General features: G+C 36.9%; 1 protein-coding gene across 1 annotated transcript in view; it reads left to right on the top strand.

Annotated features, from left to right (window-relative positions):
* Positions 1-16,964, top strand: part of CCSER1 (coiled-coil serine rich protein 1) — a 1,228,673-nt gene that overhangs the window by 147,453 nt on the left and 1,064,256 nt on the right. The window contains exon 4 of the mRNA XM_062199158.1: positions 10,091-10,211. Within this exon, the coding sequence (XP_062055142.1) occupies positions 10,091-10,211 (121 nt within the window). The remainder of the gene's footprint in view (positions 1-10,090; positions 10,212-16,964) is intronic.

Raw genomic sequence — 16,964 nt, 5'->3', positions numbered from 1 at the left:
TCCTAATCTACCTTAAGATTTGTATATTTTTAACTTAGTGGTTCTTGAAAGGGTTATCATTTTAAGTGTTTACATACTTATTACTATCCATAAATAAATGAGACTAATGCTTAGAAACAAATCTGAGGATAACTAATTCTTGTGACTGTCAGATTTTTTTTTTCTCATTTTAAAACTCCTATCTGTATACTCTCATAATTAAATGCCAGTTACTCAGGACTGAGTCATTCTTTTCTTATTAACTGCAGGTTGCTGAGAACTGACTTCCTCTAGGTTCACTTCTGGGAGTTCTATATGTGACCTTCTCAGAATGCTGTCATCAGTGACCCCAATCTTGGCAAAAGGCCCCATCTGTCCAGAAAGCAATAAGGACTTTAATTTTTCACTCAGCCTTGCTGTGACATTCCCTAGTAACAGAGGCTAGAATTTTCTGCACATTTTGTAATACATTTACAACAAAAAATCTCTTTACAGATGAACAAATTTAGCATATAAATTTGTAGTTTCCTGCCTCAAATTGTTATTTGCATTTATGGTTGGAAGTTATAGTGAAAAAATGTATTGATTTTTTTTCAAGCCATGGATGCTGCAAACCTACAGTAATGTATGATGCCTTGACACTGGTTCATGTTCTCTGAGCCACATTATGTAATAATTGCTCATCCATAAATTTACATTTTTTTAAATTTTAAAGTGAATGGGATTTTTCATACATTATTAGAATCAGCTTTATAAATATGATTAAATAATAGAGTAATTACATTTGGGATTCTGTTTCACTCTCTGATTTTTCATAAAGGCACTGTTTTCCCTTTGCATGAGAGTTCAGTATAATTACTGAATAACTTGAGTTTCATGTAATTTGGCAAGTATGGAAATCATCCTTTTCTCCATTTAGGGTTTCTGTAATTTTGTGCTTAAACTTGCCACTGTGATCCAGTCACTTAGATTAAAAATTAAAAGGCCTGCACTCGCTATTTAAGTATTTAAGATGCCACTTGGGACACCCACATCCCATGTTGGAGTGTCTGGGTTAGATTCCTGGCTCTCCTCCCATGTGCACCTCACGACACAGCAGCATATGGCTCAAGTACTTGGGTTTCTGCCACCCACATGGGAGACTCCAGGAGTTTCTGACTCATAGCTACAATCTGGCCCAGCCTCAAATGTTGTGGGCGTTTAGAGTGAACCAGTGAATAGAGGATCTCTGTCTCTGTCATTCTGCCTTTCAAAGGAAATTTAAAAGTCCATGGTAGTTCTCTCCTCCCTTCGGAGAAGGGTACCTCCTTCTTTGATGGCCCCGTTCTTTCCACTGGGATCTCACTCACAGAGATCTTTCATTTAGGTCTTTTTTTTTTTTTTTTCCATGATATCTTGGCTTTCCATGCCTGTTATACTCTCATGGGCTCTTCCGCCAGATCCGAATGCCTTGAGGGCTGATTCTGAGGCCAGAGTGTTGTTTAGGACATCTGCCATTCTATGAGTCTGCTGTGTATCCCGGTTCCCATGTTGGATCTTTCTCTCCCTTTTTGATTCTATCAGTTAGTATTAGCAGTTACTTGTCTTGTTTGTGTGATCTCTTTGACTCTTAGACCTATCAGAGCTATCAATTGTGAGCTGATATTGATCACTTGGACTAGTGCGATGGCATTGGTACATGCCACCTGGGTGGGATTGTGTTGGAATCCCCTGGCACATTTCTGACTACACCATTTGAGGCCAGTCCGATTGAGCATGTTCCAAATTGTTCATCTCCTCCCTCTCTTTTTCCACTCTTAGATTTAACAGGGATCACTTTTCTGTTAAAATTTAAACACCTAAGGATAATTGTGTGTTAATTACTGAGTTCAACCTCCACTTTGACTATGACCCTATCGGAATAAGATCAAAGTCAATGAACCCTAAAGGCTTCCATAGCCCTGGCAACTCATGACTAGAGCCTAGGGAGATTACTGACGCCATGAACAGGAGTGTCAAATTGTTAAATCAGCAACAGGAGTCACTGTGTACTTACACCCCATGTGGGATCTGTCCCTAATGTGTCGTCTAAAGCGAAGTGATGCTATAACTAGTACTGAAACAGTATTTTTATACTATGTGTTTCTGTGTGGGCACAAACTGATGAGGTCTTTACTAATTATATACCGAATTGATCTTCTGTACATAAAGAGAATTGGAAATGAAAAAAAAAAAAAAAAACAACCTGGTGTTAAAATGGAAATGGCATAGAAAATTAATTAATTTGAAAAAAAAATTATGTAGGATCTCTGTCTTTAATGTGCTGTACATTGCTATTTAATGCTATAATTAGTAATCCAATGGTAGTTTATTCACTTTACGTTGCTATGTGGGCAAAATGTTGAAATCTTTACCTAATATATACTAAACTGATCTTCTGTATATAAAGAGAATTGAAAATGAATCTTTACATGAATGGAAGGGGAGAGGGAACGGGAAAGGGGAGGGTTGAGGGCGGGAGGGAAGTTATGGGAGGGGGGAAGCCATTGTAACCCATAAGCTATACTTTGGAAATTTATATTCATTAAATAAAAGTTTAATAAAAAAAAAGTCCATGGTAGTATGTAAATACTTTAATTTTAAGGAAATCTGAGAAATGAGTATCATCCCTTTAACACTTTTAGAGTAGCTATATAAGCCTGTTTCAATGTGTATTAGATTTATTCTTGTTGTCGTTGCTTACCATAACAAAAACACCTGAGGCAGGTGAACTTTAAAGAAAAGGGATTTATTTAGCTCTTAGCTCTGGAGATTGAAAAGCATGGGGCTTGCATTTATTCACCTCTGCTGAGGGCTTTCCTTTGCGTATCATGTATTGATAGGAGTTCATGTGTAAGGAGACATCACATTGCAACACAGGAAACCAGAGATTGGGTTCCCATCCTGAGAATACTCCTATGCAGATTGAATTATCCTATAAAAATGGCATTTTTCTAAAAATGTACTTACTTACTGTCCTATGAAAGTGGTAGAAAGAATGAAACTTGCATTACTTAAAAGTTGTGGTTCTCACTTTATTTCCATTAACTTCAGAGTGCAATGCCCTTTCAGAGTCCAGCAATAATTTAGCTGTTTGTGCCAGGGATATTGGAATTGTTTTATCTTAAATTTGTAAGATATTGTTTGTAAAATGTAGTACAGGAGGATTGCATAAATACTATTTTAAAATATGTTTTTTGGTTCCCACTGACATCCATATTCTTTTGTAAAATGCTTGCAGAGGTGGGGAGTCTTTTTTATGCCATTGGGTGTTTGGATATTTATAACATAATTTGCAGGCCATGTAAAATTACTTTAAACATCTGCCTGCTATTGAATTTTGAGTCCTGCCTACTGTTGCCTTGGCAGAGCCAGACTTCATCCAGGTCTCCCACAAGGTTAGGACGGGCACAAACACTTGAATCATCTTCTGCTGCTTTCACAGGCACATTATCCAGGAGCTGGATTGGAAGTGGAACAGCTAAGAACTCAAACTGGATGCAGACAGTAGGTTAACATGCTGTGCCACAGTGCCAGCCCTTGAACCAAACAAGTTCATGGGCATTATGTGGTTGGTTGTCTGGATGATCCCCATTCCTACTAGGGCAACAAGAACTTATATTTTCTCTTTTTATTGTAATATATAATATTCTTATTTTTATGTAAACCATTTAATAAAACACAAAGGCTGGATTCACACCTTCCCAGAAACTTACTACTTTTGTCAAACTATGAAGGATCTGAAATTCTTTAAACACCATCAGATTTAGTTTCTAATCATACCAAGTTTGAATCAAGAAATTATTCAAGTTTTTTTTTTCCCTTGAAAACAGTTTTATCATTAATTAAGGAAGCACCCAAGAAAACAAGCAATGGAGTTGGACACTTAGGTATAACTAATACCTGTTAGACATAAGAATATCCTTCACCTAATATACTAAACCAAAGTAAATTTTTGAGAACAAGTTTTACTATTAACTCTCATAATACCACTTTGAGGACAGAAGTCCTGCATGGGAATTTAGTGCACAGTGACTCCTGTTGTTAATTTTACAATTAACGCTCTTATGTATGACATCAGTGATCTTCTGAGGCTCTTGACATGAGCTGCCTAGGCTACCGGTCTTTTGAATCCATAAACTCCGTCAGTATTTAGACAAAGCCATAATCAAATTGGAAGTTCTCTCCTCCCTTCAGAGAAAAGTACCTCCTTCTTTGATAAAGACTTGTTTCTATTGAGATCTCACCCATAGAGGGTTGCACTATTTGAGGGATACTTTTTGCCACAGTGTTTTGGCTTTCCATGCCTGACATGCTTTCATGGATTTTTCAGCCAGACCAGAATGTCTAAGGGCTGATTCTGAGGTCAGAGTGCTACTTAAAGTGATTGTCATTCTATGAGTCAGCTGTATGGACTGCTTCCCATGTTGGAGCATTCACTCCTTTTCAGTTCTATCTATTATTATACCAGACACTTAATCCCATCTGTATGATCACTTTAACATTTAATCCCATCTGTATGATTGCTTTAATACTTAAGCCTATCCATATGATCACTTTAACACTTAAAATGTCATTTTTGGCTGGTGTCACAACTCAATAGGCTAATCCTCCACCTGCGGCGCCGGCACACCAGGTTCTAGTCCCAGTTGGGGCACAGGATTCTGTCCCGGTCGCTCCTCTTCCTGTCCAGCTCTCTGCTGTGGCCCGGAAGTGCAGTGGAGGATGGCCCAAGTACTTGGGCCCTGCACCCGCAAGGAAGACCAGGAGAAGCTCCTGGCTTTGGAGCAGCGCGGGGTGCCGGCTGCAGCGGCCATTGGTGGGGGTGAACCAACGGCAAAGGAAGACCTTTCTCTCTGTCTCTCTCTCTCACTGTCCACTCTGCCTGTCAAAAAAAAAAAAATGCTATTTTTACCACCCAGAGTAAGGAGACTTGAGATACCATGGCAAGTTTTTAAACTGTACCACTAGAAATAAATCTCTAGGAATGTATTCAGAATTATGCAGCTTTATAGTTACAAACTTCGTATACATCATAATTACAGCCTTAGTAACATGGCGATTCTTCCCACCATGCTGGCCCTCCCAACCACACTCCTGCCCCTCCTCTTCCTCCCTTTCTTATTCCCACTCTTAATTTTTACTAAGGTATATTTTCAATTAACTTTATACACATATGATTAACTCTATGTTAAGTAAAGAGTTCAACAAATAGAATGATTAAAAAAAAAAAAAAACTTCCTCAACACTCAAGACAAGGGCTGTTCAAGTCATTGCTGCACAACCTGTCAATTTCACTTAACAGATTTCCTTTTAGGTTAGCACAGATCAGGGACAACATATATTTGTCCCTTTTCGATGGTCTTATGTTTTCCAAATTCATCCATTTTGTTACAAATGACCGGATTTCATATTTTTTTTTACTACTGCGTAGTATTCTATGGTGTACATATCCCATAATTTCTTTACCCAGTCTTTAGTTGATGGGCATTTGTTTTGATTCCATGTCTTAGCTATTGTGAAGTGAGCTGCAATAAACATGGAGCTACAGATAACTCTTTCATATGCTGATTTCCTTTCCCTTGGGTAAATTCTCAGGTGTGGAATGGCTAGGTCATATGGTAGGTCTATATGCAGATTTCTGTGGTATTGCCATATTGCCACAGTGGCTTTACCAGTTTACATTCTCACTAACAGTGGATTAGGGTGCCTTTTTCCCCACATCCTCTCCAGCATTTGATGTTTGTTGATTTCTGTATGAAAGCCACTCTAACTGGTGTGAGGTGAAACCTCATTGTAGGTTTTATTTGCATTTCCCTGACGTCTATTGATCCTGAACATTTTTTTTTTTCACGTGTCTGTTGGCCATTTGGATTTCCTCTTCTGAAAAATGTCTGTTTAAGTCCTTTGCCCATTTCATTTCTGGGTTGTTTCGTTGTTGTAGAGTTTCTTGATCTCCATACATTCTGGTTATTAATCCTTTATCAGTTGTATAGTTTGCAAATAATTTTTCCCATTGTGTTGGTTGCCTCTTCACTTTCCTGAGTATTTCTTTTGCAGTACAAAAGCTTCTCAATTTGATGTAATCCCATTTGTTAATTGTGGCTTTGATTGCCTGTGCCAATGTTTGCAAGTTTTCCCCAATGTTCTCTAATAATTTTATGATATCGTTTCATATTTTTAGATCTTTGAGTGGGTTTTTCTTTAAGGTGTAAGGTATTGGTCTTGCTTCATATTTCTGCATGTGGCAATCCTATTTTCACAGCACCATTTATTGAAGAGACTGTTCTTGCACCAGGGATAGGTTTTAGCTCCTTTGTCAAAGGATAAATTGGTTGTAGATGCTTGGATTGATTTTGGGTGTTTTCTATTCTGTCCCATTGGTTTATCCATCTGTCATGATCCCTCTTTTTTTTGCCAGGCAGAGTTAGACAGTGAGAGAGAGAGAGACAGAGAGAGAGTTATAGACAGTAAGAGAGAGAGAGCGAGAGCGAGAGCGAGAGTGAGAGAGAGAGAGAGAGAGAGGTCTTCCTCCTGTTGGTTCACCTCCCAGGTGGCTGCTACAGCCAGCATGCTGAGCCAATCCGAAGCCAGGAGCCAGGTGCTTTCTCCTGGTCTACCATGTGGGTGCAGGGCCCAAGTACTTGGGCCATCCTCCACTGCCTTCCCAGGCCACAGCAGAGAGCTAGCCTGGAAGAGGAGCAACCGGGACAGAATCCGGCGCCTCGACCAGGACTAGAACCCAGGGTGCTGGCACCACAGGCAGAAGATTAGCCTAGTGAGCCGTGATGCCGGCCCATGATCCCTCTTTTAAAAGCCAAATGTTTAAATCCACTGACTTTGTTGGTCTTATTTAAAGGAACTTTTCACTTAGTCTGTAATATCTTGTTTTACTTTCATGACAAATACAATGTTTTGTCCTTTAGTTTGTATTGTTTATATCATTCTCCAAAATTAATTTATACATTTATGGGTTGATGAAATAAAAATGATATACAATTACTTACATGTCAACCAAGTTGCTGTGCAGAGTAGTACTCAACATGGCCATTATAGTATAAGGTTCTGATTTACATTTTCAGTTTTTCAGTATTGGTTTTGAAAATTAACTTGTGTCAAAATATGGTGATCACATAAACATCCACTACTCTTTTGACCTTTACAAATGCTGTCTTTTCTCAGTGACATACTACTAAGGTTTCTTTTTCATCTTTTATGTTTTTGGTCTTAGAGTGAAAGACAGCCTACGCAAATTTTTTTATTGAAAAATTTCTGTATTACTTTTATTACTCCATTTCTGTTTTTTTAAGGTTATAATTTCTCCATTACTTACTTGCCTTACTAGTATTTATTCCACTAATGATGTGTCTTATGATAAATGTCACTTAAAAATAGTAAATCAGTAAGTATTAGAGCTCAGTCATTTATGTGGCACTCCCAGTTACCCATCTTTAGACAATTGTCTCTTTCATGTTGAACAAATGAAAGTTCTTGTTCTTGCATTCACTTACTTGTTCATTAATATTTTTGGTAGTGGGTTTTTTTGTTTGTTTATTTTAAGAATTTTTATTTGATATGTAGTTACAGAGAGAGGGAGAGATAAAGGTCTTCCATCTGCTGGTTCTCTCCCCAAATGACCAAAATGGCTAGAGCTGGGCCGATCCGAGGCCAGGAGCCAGGAGTTTCTTCCTGGTCTGCAGATCATCCAAATTCAGTAGTAATATTCAAAGTACCTTATGTAACCAACTGCTCCCTGATCTTTAGTTTTCTTCTTGTTAACAATATTTCTCCTTGTTCAATTCAATTTTTCTTGTTTCGGAATAACTTAGCTCCATTTTCCTTCAAAGAAGTGCTTTCGGTTAACCTTGTTTATTGCTCTATATGAGGGCACATCAAAAAAGCCCATGGAATATGAATATTCTGAAAAAAAACTATGCACAGATTTCAAGTTTTTTGCACCAAAGTAAACTTATTAATTCAATTTTTGTGAAGTTTTTGAAGTACCCTCATACATAAGAAGTATCTTGAAGAAGAAATCAAAGTTTTATTTCAGACATTTTTCATGCCTATTGTAGAATTCTACAATAAAGTGTATTTCCTGGAACATACCAGTAGCTCAGTAAATGATGAATAAATGAATGTTATCCCAGAGAAGTAAGTCCACATTGTTCTTATTTTATTTCTTCACTTATAGAATTTAAGGTAACAATTGAAATGTAAAATATAATAGAGTTTTTTTTTTCCCAAACTACAGTAAATTGTTTATTGTAGACACAAATCTCATGCCAAGACTAGAGAAAATTAAATTTAAAATGAAACAATTTTCTGAAAGGCAGTGGAGAGACAATGAGGAAATCATGGTCTCTCTACTTTGAGACATATTGGACACCATTTTTATATCTTGAGTTCCAGAAAATTGTTTTAAATTCAGCTCTGCTTTTAGTGTCCACCTATTTTATATCTCAGATGCTAATAGTGAGAAGAGGAATGGGTATTGCATATATATATATTTTCAATTCCATATATATGAGTATACATATTCAATTTTATGATTTATCAGGAATATATAAAATAATGCTACAAGACAGTACTGCTATACCCTTAAAAAAATAGCTGTGGTAAGCAGAATTCTATGATGACACATAAATCTAGCCCTTGTCTCATTCTTTCTATTGGAAGATAATAGGACATAATACTGGGCGTATGTTACATCAGTTGGCAAAGGGAATTTGCAGATTGATTAAGTCCTTCATCACTTTTATCACATAAGCCTTTTAAAAGGAAAACTTGTTTGTTTTGTTTTGTTTTGTTTTCTGGCTGATAAAAGAAGAAACCAGAGATTTGATACATGTTAGGATTCTATGTGAGGGATGTTTTCAGTTGCTGAGATGTGGGGATCATTAACCGCTGACCTATGAGTAGCCACTAGGAGCTCACTGAGGTCCCTAGCAACATCCAGCAAGGCAAAGGAGTCTTAGTACCATAAGGAGGCATATTCTACTGGTCATCTGAATGACCTTGGAGGTACATTCTTACCACAGCTCTAGATAAGTTTAGCCTGGTCAACCCTAATCAGAGAAACCAACTGAGCCTACCTGGATTTCCTACCTAGAGAACTGTGAGATAATCAATTGGTGTTTTGGACTACTAAGTTTTTTGTGAATTTGTTATGCTACAATATAAGATTAATGCAATATTAAAATTTTAATAAGAAAAACTCTAAAAGTGAAATTTCAGCATGAATGTTGAATAACTTTCTCTTTTGATAAAGGAAATTAGTACAATTAGATCAGAAAATGGTTTAGTAGTATTTACTGAAGCTGAACATAAAATATAGGAACATAACCCTAGGAATAACCATATAGATTGATTTTATGTTTTTTCCAATATAAATTGATTTGCACACCTATCAGAAAAGCACAAGAATGTTTATAGACATTTGAAATACCACTACTCTGGGGGAAAAACATTCCATTAGCAATAAAATATATAATTGTGGTATATTCATCCAATGGAAAGCTATACAGAAGGAACCAACTACAAAGAATGAAGAGTCTACTGCTGTGTATGGATGGGTCTTATAAGCATATATTGAATTAAGCAAATAACCCATAAAAGAATATATTGCAATAGAACATGACCCCATTTGTGTAGAGGTCAAAAATAATAAATCTATATTGTGTAATATATGTGGTAATAAAGGTAAAACTTTGAGGCTGCCATGAGGAAAAGCTACCACAGTGTTTTCAGGATGCTGGGAATGCTATGCTTTTTGTTCTTGAGGCTGATAAACAAGTGTGCTCGTGTTGTGAAGGTTCATGTAGCAATACATGCATGACTGGACACTTTTTTGGGAATATAAATTGTTGACAACATCTTTTTCACTGTGGGCTTATAAAAGAAAAATTTCCCAAGGTCATACCTCTAGTTGTGGGAAGATTTTGTGTAGAAAAGGATAATAAAAGATAATTTAATGATAATTAATGTTTTAATTATCTCCATCATTTGACCGCACATAGGAAAATAAATAAGGATAAGTGAGAATAGTTGATAAATAATTTTGACATTTACAATTAATTTTTTGAAAAAACAGTTTGCCGGGAGGATTCATACCATTCTGTAGTCTCGTGTGCTGCTGTAGTTCTCACTCCTAAGGAACCAACATTAGAAATAAGGAAGAGAGAAGATTCAAAACTTCCAGAGCCTTGCAAACCGTAAGTTCATTTACTTTTTTGTTGAAATCAATCCATCCTATATTTTCTCAGTGAATATCTGTGTTTTCTAACTTTGTTTGAGTCATATGTCATTTAGTTTTCATTTGTTGGCTTCTCTTAGGGAAACAGGTAAGTAGGCACATAACTACTTCTTTAAAGCTTTGATTTCAGATGTGCTATTCTTGGATTACTTATTTCATAGTTGTTGGCTTCAATGGTCTCAAGTAGAATCATTTTTCAATGTAAATTTCTTAACCTAAAGTTTGTTTGTATTTTTATAGGGAATACAAGGTATTTTAATTTTTTTATTAAATTATCACAAATTTAAACTTTACAGGATTTAAAATTGTAGTGTTTTTATTTCGCCATTTATTCAGTTCAAGCTTTCATTTAAATTTAAAGTTGATCTTATACTTGTATTAAGTAAATGATAGACTTATTCTTATATTAGCCAAAGAAAATTAAATTAATAGTAACAAGTATAATATATATGAGCTTGAATCATTGACTACATGAGGGTTATTTTTAGTTATGCATTAAATAAATGAAAAAGAAAAGCCTGCTGTCAATTTTCAGGGAAACTAACATGCAGCCTGGTCTGAGGACTTGGGTTGCAGGGCGTGATCCCATGGTGATGTGTATAAGTACTGCTAGAGGTTGTTGGCTGAGCACCACGTGTACAGTGTGGAACATTCCTTGAAATAGCTACTGGTTTCTCCTTTGTGCTGTGTTGTAGTATATATTTTTCCCTTTGCATGTTTTTCTACTGCATAATAAGCTCCAAAAGCCAGAGTTTCCTGGAACGTGATCATGTTTGATGCTTTTTCTAAAATCCTTTAATGTTACATTCTGTAATGTGAATGCAGATGGACTGATATATATATTTATACATACACACATGTATATTTGATTGCATGAAGCTATATGGAATTAATGTTCTCATTATAGAGGAAAGATACTAACCAATTCAGGAAGTAATGCTTGGTTTTCAATTTTAATACAATCTAAAAGTGAAAATAATTTAGCTGCTCTTAATAGAGTCCATTTTTTAGGTTCTAAAAGCTACTTTGGTCTAAGAGGAGGAAACTTATCTCTTGTATTTGCCAAGTGAATGATATTAGATCAAATGTATTTTTCTTTAATACTTTTGTGAGTTTATACATTACCTGTATGTATTTTTAATTTGTTTATTCTTTATTTTTATTAGGCTTTTAAATTCTTTTGAATATTTTTCAGTGGTCTTTAGAACTTAGGTGAATAGTTACTTATATGTCTTTTTTGCAGGCTTCAACCATCTCATAGGCAGATATTCTTATTCGATTTATATATTGAAGCTGACAGTGTTTGTTAACTGGCTATCCTTCCTCTTACTATTGCCCTTTCAACAGTCTGAGACTCCTCTGTATTCTTGGAATCACCACTCTCATTTAAATATTCTCCCCCGACGATTTCATTAATTCATATATATTTTGTAGTTATTTATTTTAGTCCAAGAAACCTTGGTTAGACATCTTAGTTTTGCTATGTATTTGGTGTGAACTGTGGACATTTTATCTGAGCTTCCTGACACTGAGTCTTTGAAACAGAGAGCTCATATTGTACTCTGAGAACTCAGAACATCTGTTGCTAAAACCTGGAATAATCTTCTTAGCTTATAGGCTTCAGAATATGTAAGCTTGTACATAAGAGATGATATGTAAGAAAATATCTTTTTGAGGAGGTTATAATAAAAGTGAAGATATAAAAAACAGGAACGTAAAAGGTAAATGACAATATAAAAGCAACATATATTTGTTCAGGGTGACATGCAGATTTGGGTTAAACATATGACGGTGTCAAGTTGGGTCAGTTTTTTTTTTTTTTTTTTAAATGTAAGTGTTCTTCCAAAAATTCATGGGTAATTTGCAGTGGGAAAAATATGCATGGATTTCAAAAAATGCACTGAAATAATCTTTTCTCTTAATTCCATTTTCTATGAATTTTTGAAGTCTCTTCATATATCAATATAAACTTATGAAATAAAGCCAAAATATTCTCAATTATACCATTCTGGTAATATACAAAATTATATTTTAGAAGGAAAGAATCATTTTACGGCTGAAGTATTTGTAATAAACAACCAACTTTAAAAGAAGATTTATTTATTTATTAGAAAGGTAGAGTGACAGAGAGGGAAAGACAGAGAGAGAAAGAAATAGAAATTTCCATCTGCTGGTTCTCTCCCTAAATAGCTGCAAAGACCTGAGCTGAAACAGGCCAAAGCCAAGAGGCAGCAACTCTCTGTTGTTCTCCCTTGTGAGTGGTAGGGGTCGGAATATTTGAGCCATAATTTGCTGCTTTCTCAGGCATGTTAGCAGGGAGCATCTGGGACTTGAACAAGTGCTCAGACATGAGATGCCAGTGTCGTTGTCATAAGTGCTGTCTTAACCTTCTGTACCTCATAAGCACTGTGCTTACGGCTGAGGATTTCATGTTGAAAAGCACCTGGCTCCTGCCATCGAACAGCGCGGTGCGCCGGCCGCAGCGCGCTACCGCGGCGGCCATTGGAGGGTGAACCAACGGCAAAAAGGAAGACCTTTCTCTCTGTCTCTCTCTCTCACTGTCCACTCTGCCTATAAAAAAAAAAAAATAAAATTAAAAAAAAAAAAAAGCACATGCTGCCCCTGGTGAAACTTTGCCCACAAATTTTTATTTGTATTCTGATGATAAATATTTTAATATTGATAGTTATAAGTTAAATATTATCATGCATTTATTTATTTTTACTCTAATATGTGAAAGTTGGAATTAAAAATTCTCATTAGGAAAGGTGGCATAGTATTTTCAGTATAGAAAGTAATGGGAAGAAACTTACGAAACTTTAAAGGAAAGCTTTTGTGCATTATAGCGGAAGAGAGCCAGTTTCTCTCTTACTGATATATCTAAAGTTCATCTAAATTCATGAAACAGAGGTGTGGATTTTTTTTTCTCTCTCTCTCTCTCTTTTTTTTTTTTTTTTTTTTGACAGGCAGAGTGGACAGTGAGAGAGAGAGAGAGAGAAAGGTCTTCCTTTGCCGTTGGTTCACCCTCGAATGGCCGCTGCGGCCGGCGCACTGCGGCCGGCGACCACGCTGATCCGAAGCCAGGAGCCAGGTGTTTCTCCTGGTCTCCCATGCGGGTGCAGGACCCAAGTACTTGGACCATCCTCCACTGCACTCCCTGGCCACAGCAGAGGGCTGGCCTGGAAGAGGGGCGACCGGGACAGAATCTGGCGCCCCAACTGGGACTAGGACCTGGTGTGCTGGCGCCGCAAGGCGGAGGATTAGCCTATTGAGCCGCGGCGCCGGCCGGATTTTTTTCTCTTTTCAATCTAGTCTGTTAGTCCAGAAAGACATGGAAATGATAAATTTGTTTTTTTTTAAATTTTTATTTATTCATTTATTTTTTGACAGGCAGAGTAGACAGTGAGAGAGAAAGAGACAGAGAGAAAGTTCTTCCTTTGCCGTTGGTTCATCCTCCAATGGCCGCTGCGGCCGGTGCGCTGCAGCCAGCGCACCGTGCTGATCCGAAGCCAGGAGCCAGGTGCTTCTCCTGGGAAATGATTAATTTGTTAGTCAATAGAAAAATCTATGTAATCAAAAATATTAATTTTCAAATACTTTTTCTTAAATATACAATGTTGCAGTCACAGCTTTGAATGGAAAGCTTTATGAATTTACAAAGTCATAATAATAAAAGTATGCTCAAGTATCCAGCCACACTCAGCATGCCATTCAAAACCATACAGTTCTCAAGTTAGTTATGTGCCAGTAAGTACTTCATGAAATATACATAAAATTCAAATTCTGAAGAGGATGAATTTACGTGATTCATTTTATTTTGTGCTTTATTAGTTAAGATGCAAATATTCTGTATGATACCATGGCTCAATGTCTTAAATAAAGGGATTTTTATGGCTGTTTTAAAATTAGGAATATAGAAGCAAAAGAGATATGATTCTATCATTTTTGTCCACAGCCATATTTTAATTATATTCTTATATAAGGAAATATAAAATTAATAAGATTTTTTTATTGCATCAGTGTGTAGAAACGAAGCATTTGCTAAACATGTTGGCATTCGCTCTGAATTTCAAGGCCTCCCTGTAGTGCTTCATTTTGTGGACATGAAGAAGATTCATTGAGCTGCTTTTGAAAGGGCACAGATACCATCCTTTAGTGCAAAGATTTATTTTAAAGAATCACTGAATATACCCTTTTTATTTATTTATTCTTATATGGTACTTAGAAACACAGAGATTTAAAATTTCCTCAACTCTGTTTTCTTTAGATTTTTCTGAATGAATAATATATGCTAAATTTGTGAAAGTTAAATATTCTTTAATATCATCTACAAAGTTGTTATACAAATTGTAGTTATATTAGAAACACATCAAGGAATCGTATTATTAACGAATTTCCAACTTTCCTTTATAAATTGCTGAGTAACATATTTATTTATGCTTTCAGGCAGACACTTAGTCATTAATGTAATCTGTCAAAATGGATAATTCTTTAGTGCTCACTTTGTTCTTGGCACTGTGCTTATGGCTGGGGATTTTATTTTGAAAAGCACGTGTTGCCCCTGGTGAAACTTAAGAGTGTGGACAGGGAGGCAGACATTAATCAAATCGTTGCAACAAGAAGTGCAAAATTGTAGCTGTGACAGTGGCCAAAATAAAGAAGTATGTCTTTTTGTAAAACGGTTTATCATAGGGTTTTAAAATAGCCAAGTAACTCAGGGCTAGCTTTGCTAAGCAGGTGGCTCTTGAGTGAAGATCTGAAGAATATTGCTTAACTAAGTATAAAAACAAAGGAAGCCAGAAACGTGTTATAAGCAGGGTTCAGGTGACATGATAAGAATTGCCTTTTTAAAACTTTCTTCTGTTTGCTGTAGAGAATAATTGGGTGTATTGGAAATAGTATGCCATGAAGCTGACACGGGAGAGACAAATTGTTAGTCATTTTTCCAAATTCTGACTTGGGGGATCGGATAGGCAAATGCAAACTCCCTTTTTCCAAGGAGTTACCCTTAGCTATTTACCAGCACACCCCTAAATGGAAGGCTGATTTTGTGGCTGAAGTGCACATTAGCCTGGAGTGGGGTACTGGCATCAGAGATGGTGAAATGTAGAAGAACAAATTCAATAAATGTTTGGGAATCTCAAGAAATTAGATATAATAATTAAACTAAGAAATTGTTTTCCCAAGTATTTGCAATAGGATGAAGGTATTATCTTGTTATGATGACACATAAAATTGTGATATTCTAATGTATTTTACATTAGTAAAAGGTGAATAGGGAGTCTTGATATTCTTAATTTATTTTGAATATTATCAATTGAAATATGCAAAAGGGACACACACATATAAATGCAGATTGTGTAAAATTTCTTTTTTTTTTTTTTTTTGACAGGCAGAGTGGACAGTGAGAGAGAGAGATAGAGAGAAAGGTCTTCCTTTGCCGTTGGTTCACCCTCCAATGGCCGCCGTGGCTGGCGCTTGCGGCCGGCATGCTGCGGCCAGTGCAACGCATTGATCCAAAGGCAGGAGCCAGGTGTTTATCCTGGTCTCCCATGGGGTGCAGGGCCCAAGGACTTGGGCCATCCTCCACTGCACTCCCGGGCCATAGCAGAGAGCTGGCCTGGAAGAGGGGCAACCGGGACAGGATCCGGTGCCCCGACCGGGACTAGAACCCGGTGTGCCGGCGCCGCAAGGCAGAGGATTAGCCTGTTGAGCCGCGGCACCGGCCTTGTGTAAAATTTCTATCTGAGTCACTATCACTGATCCTTGATGAAAATGTACATAATGTAAGTAAATTGCACTTAGGTCCTTATGTAAATTCCTATGGCTTCTTATTAGTAATAGCTTTCCTCCATTTGCCCATTTGCATTTGGTGCCTTAAAACTCTTCTATTTAAGGAAAAGATAAAAATAAAAATGGAAGCATAGATAGGATAAATACCATGTGGTTATGAAATAGCCTTTTTCCCCATGTAGGGAAAATTAATGTAGGATTTTAGAAGCTTTGACAATTGTTTTATGATTTTGATCATTTCAAGGGTAGAAGCAGCAGTCAGAAATGATAAAGGAAGACGTTTCTGTGGTGAGAGCTGTTGCCTAAAGAGGCCCCTTCCACAGTTTTTGGAAGAGTTGTTAGAAGGAGGAGCTTGCTAATCAGGCCCAGGGAGGGCCTTTCAAGAGTGTTTCATATGTGTTCTCTGCAGTTTGAAATGCAAATAACAGATGTGCCTTTTGTGAACTATCTAGAGGGTGAGGAGAACCAGTAAGGAGAGGCCAAGGATTTTCATTTGCATGTGAGTTGGGAACTGCAGAATCCTGGCCCAAAAGGAGACCTCTGTGCCTGTTTGTTAGTTGCTAAAACCAAGTAAAATTTCCTTTGAATTCCTCTGACTTACTAAGTCCTTGTTCACTCCACTTTCACCCCAAGGCCAGGAATATGTTGACTGTGAGGCTGAAGAGTCTTCATCTGCATGGTTCTCACTTGTATTAGGGTCCCAAATAAGGCTCTAGAAGGTATCCTAGCATCATATTTTTTTCTGCCTTATTTTGCTTGCTTATGTGTTACTTTTTTCTTAAAAAGATCTCCAGATTTTATAAACATCAAGTTGCCTTGGAATCTGGGCGTGAGAGGTCTATGTTGTGTCTCCTCTTCAACTGCGTCACTTTCTACAAGATTAGGATTCTAGGAAGAAAGCCCAAGGTTCCCACAAACC

Source organism: Lepus europaeus, chromosome 8 (genome assembly GCF_033115175.1).
Source record: "Lepus europaeus isolate LE1 chromosome 8, mLepTim1.pri, whole genome shotgun sequence".
NCBI lineage: Eukaryota > Metazoa > Chordata > Mammalia > Lagomorpha > Leporidae > Lepus > Lepus europaeus.
The sequence above is the reverse complement of the archived record's forward strand: the minus strand, read 5'-3'. Positions and strand labels throughout refer to the sequence as shown.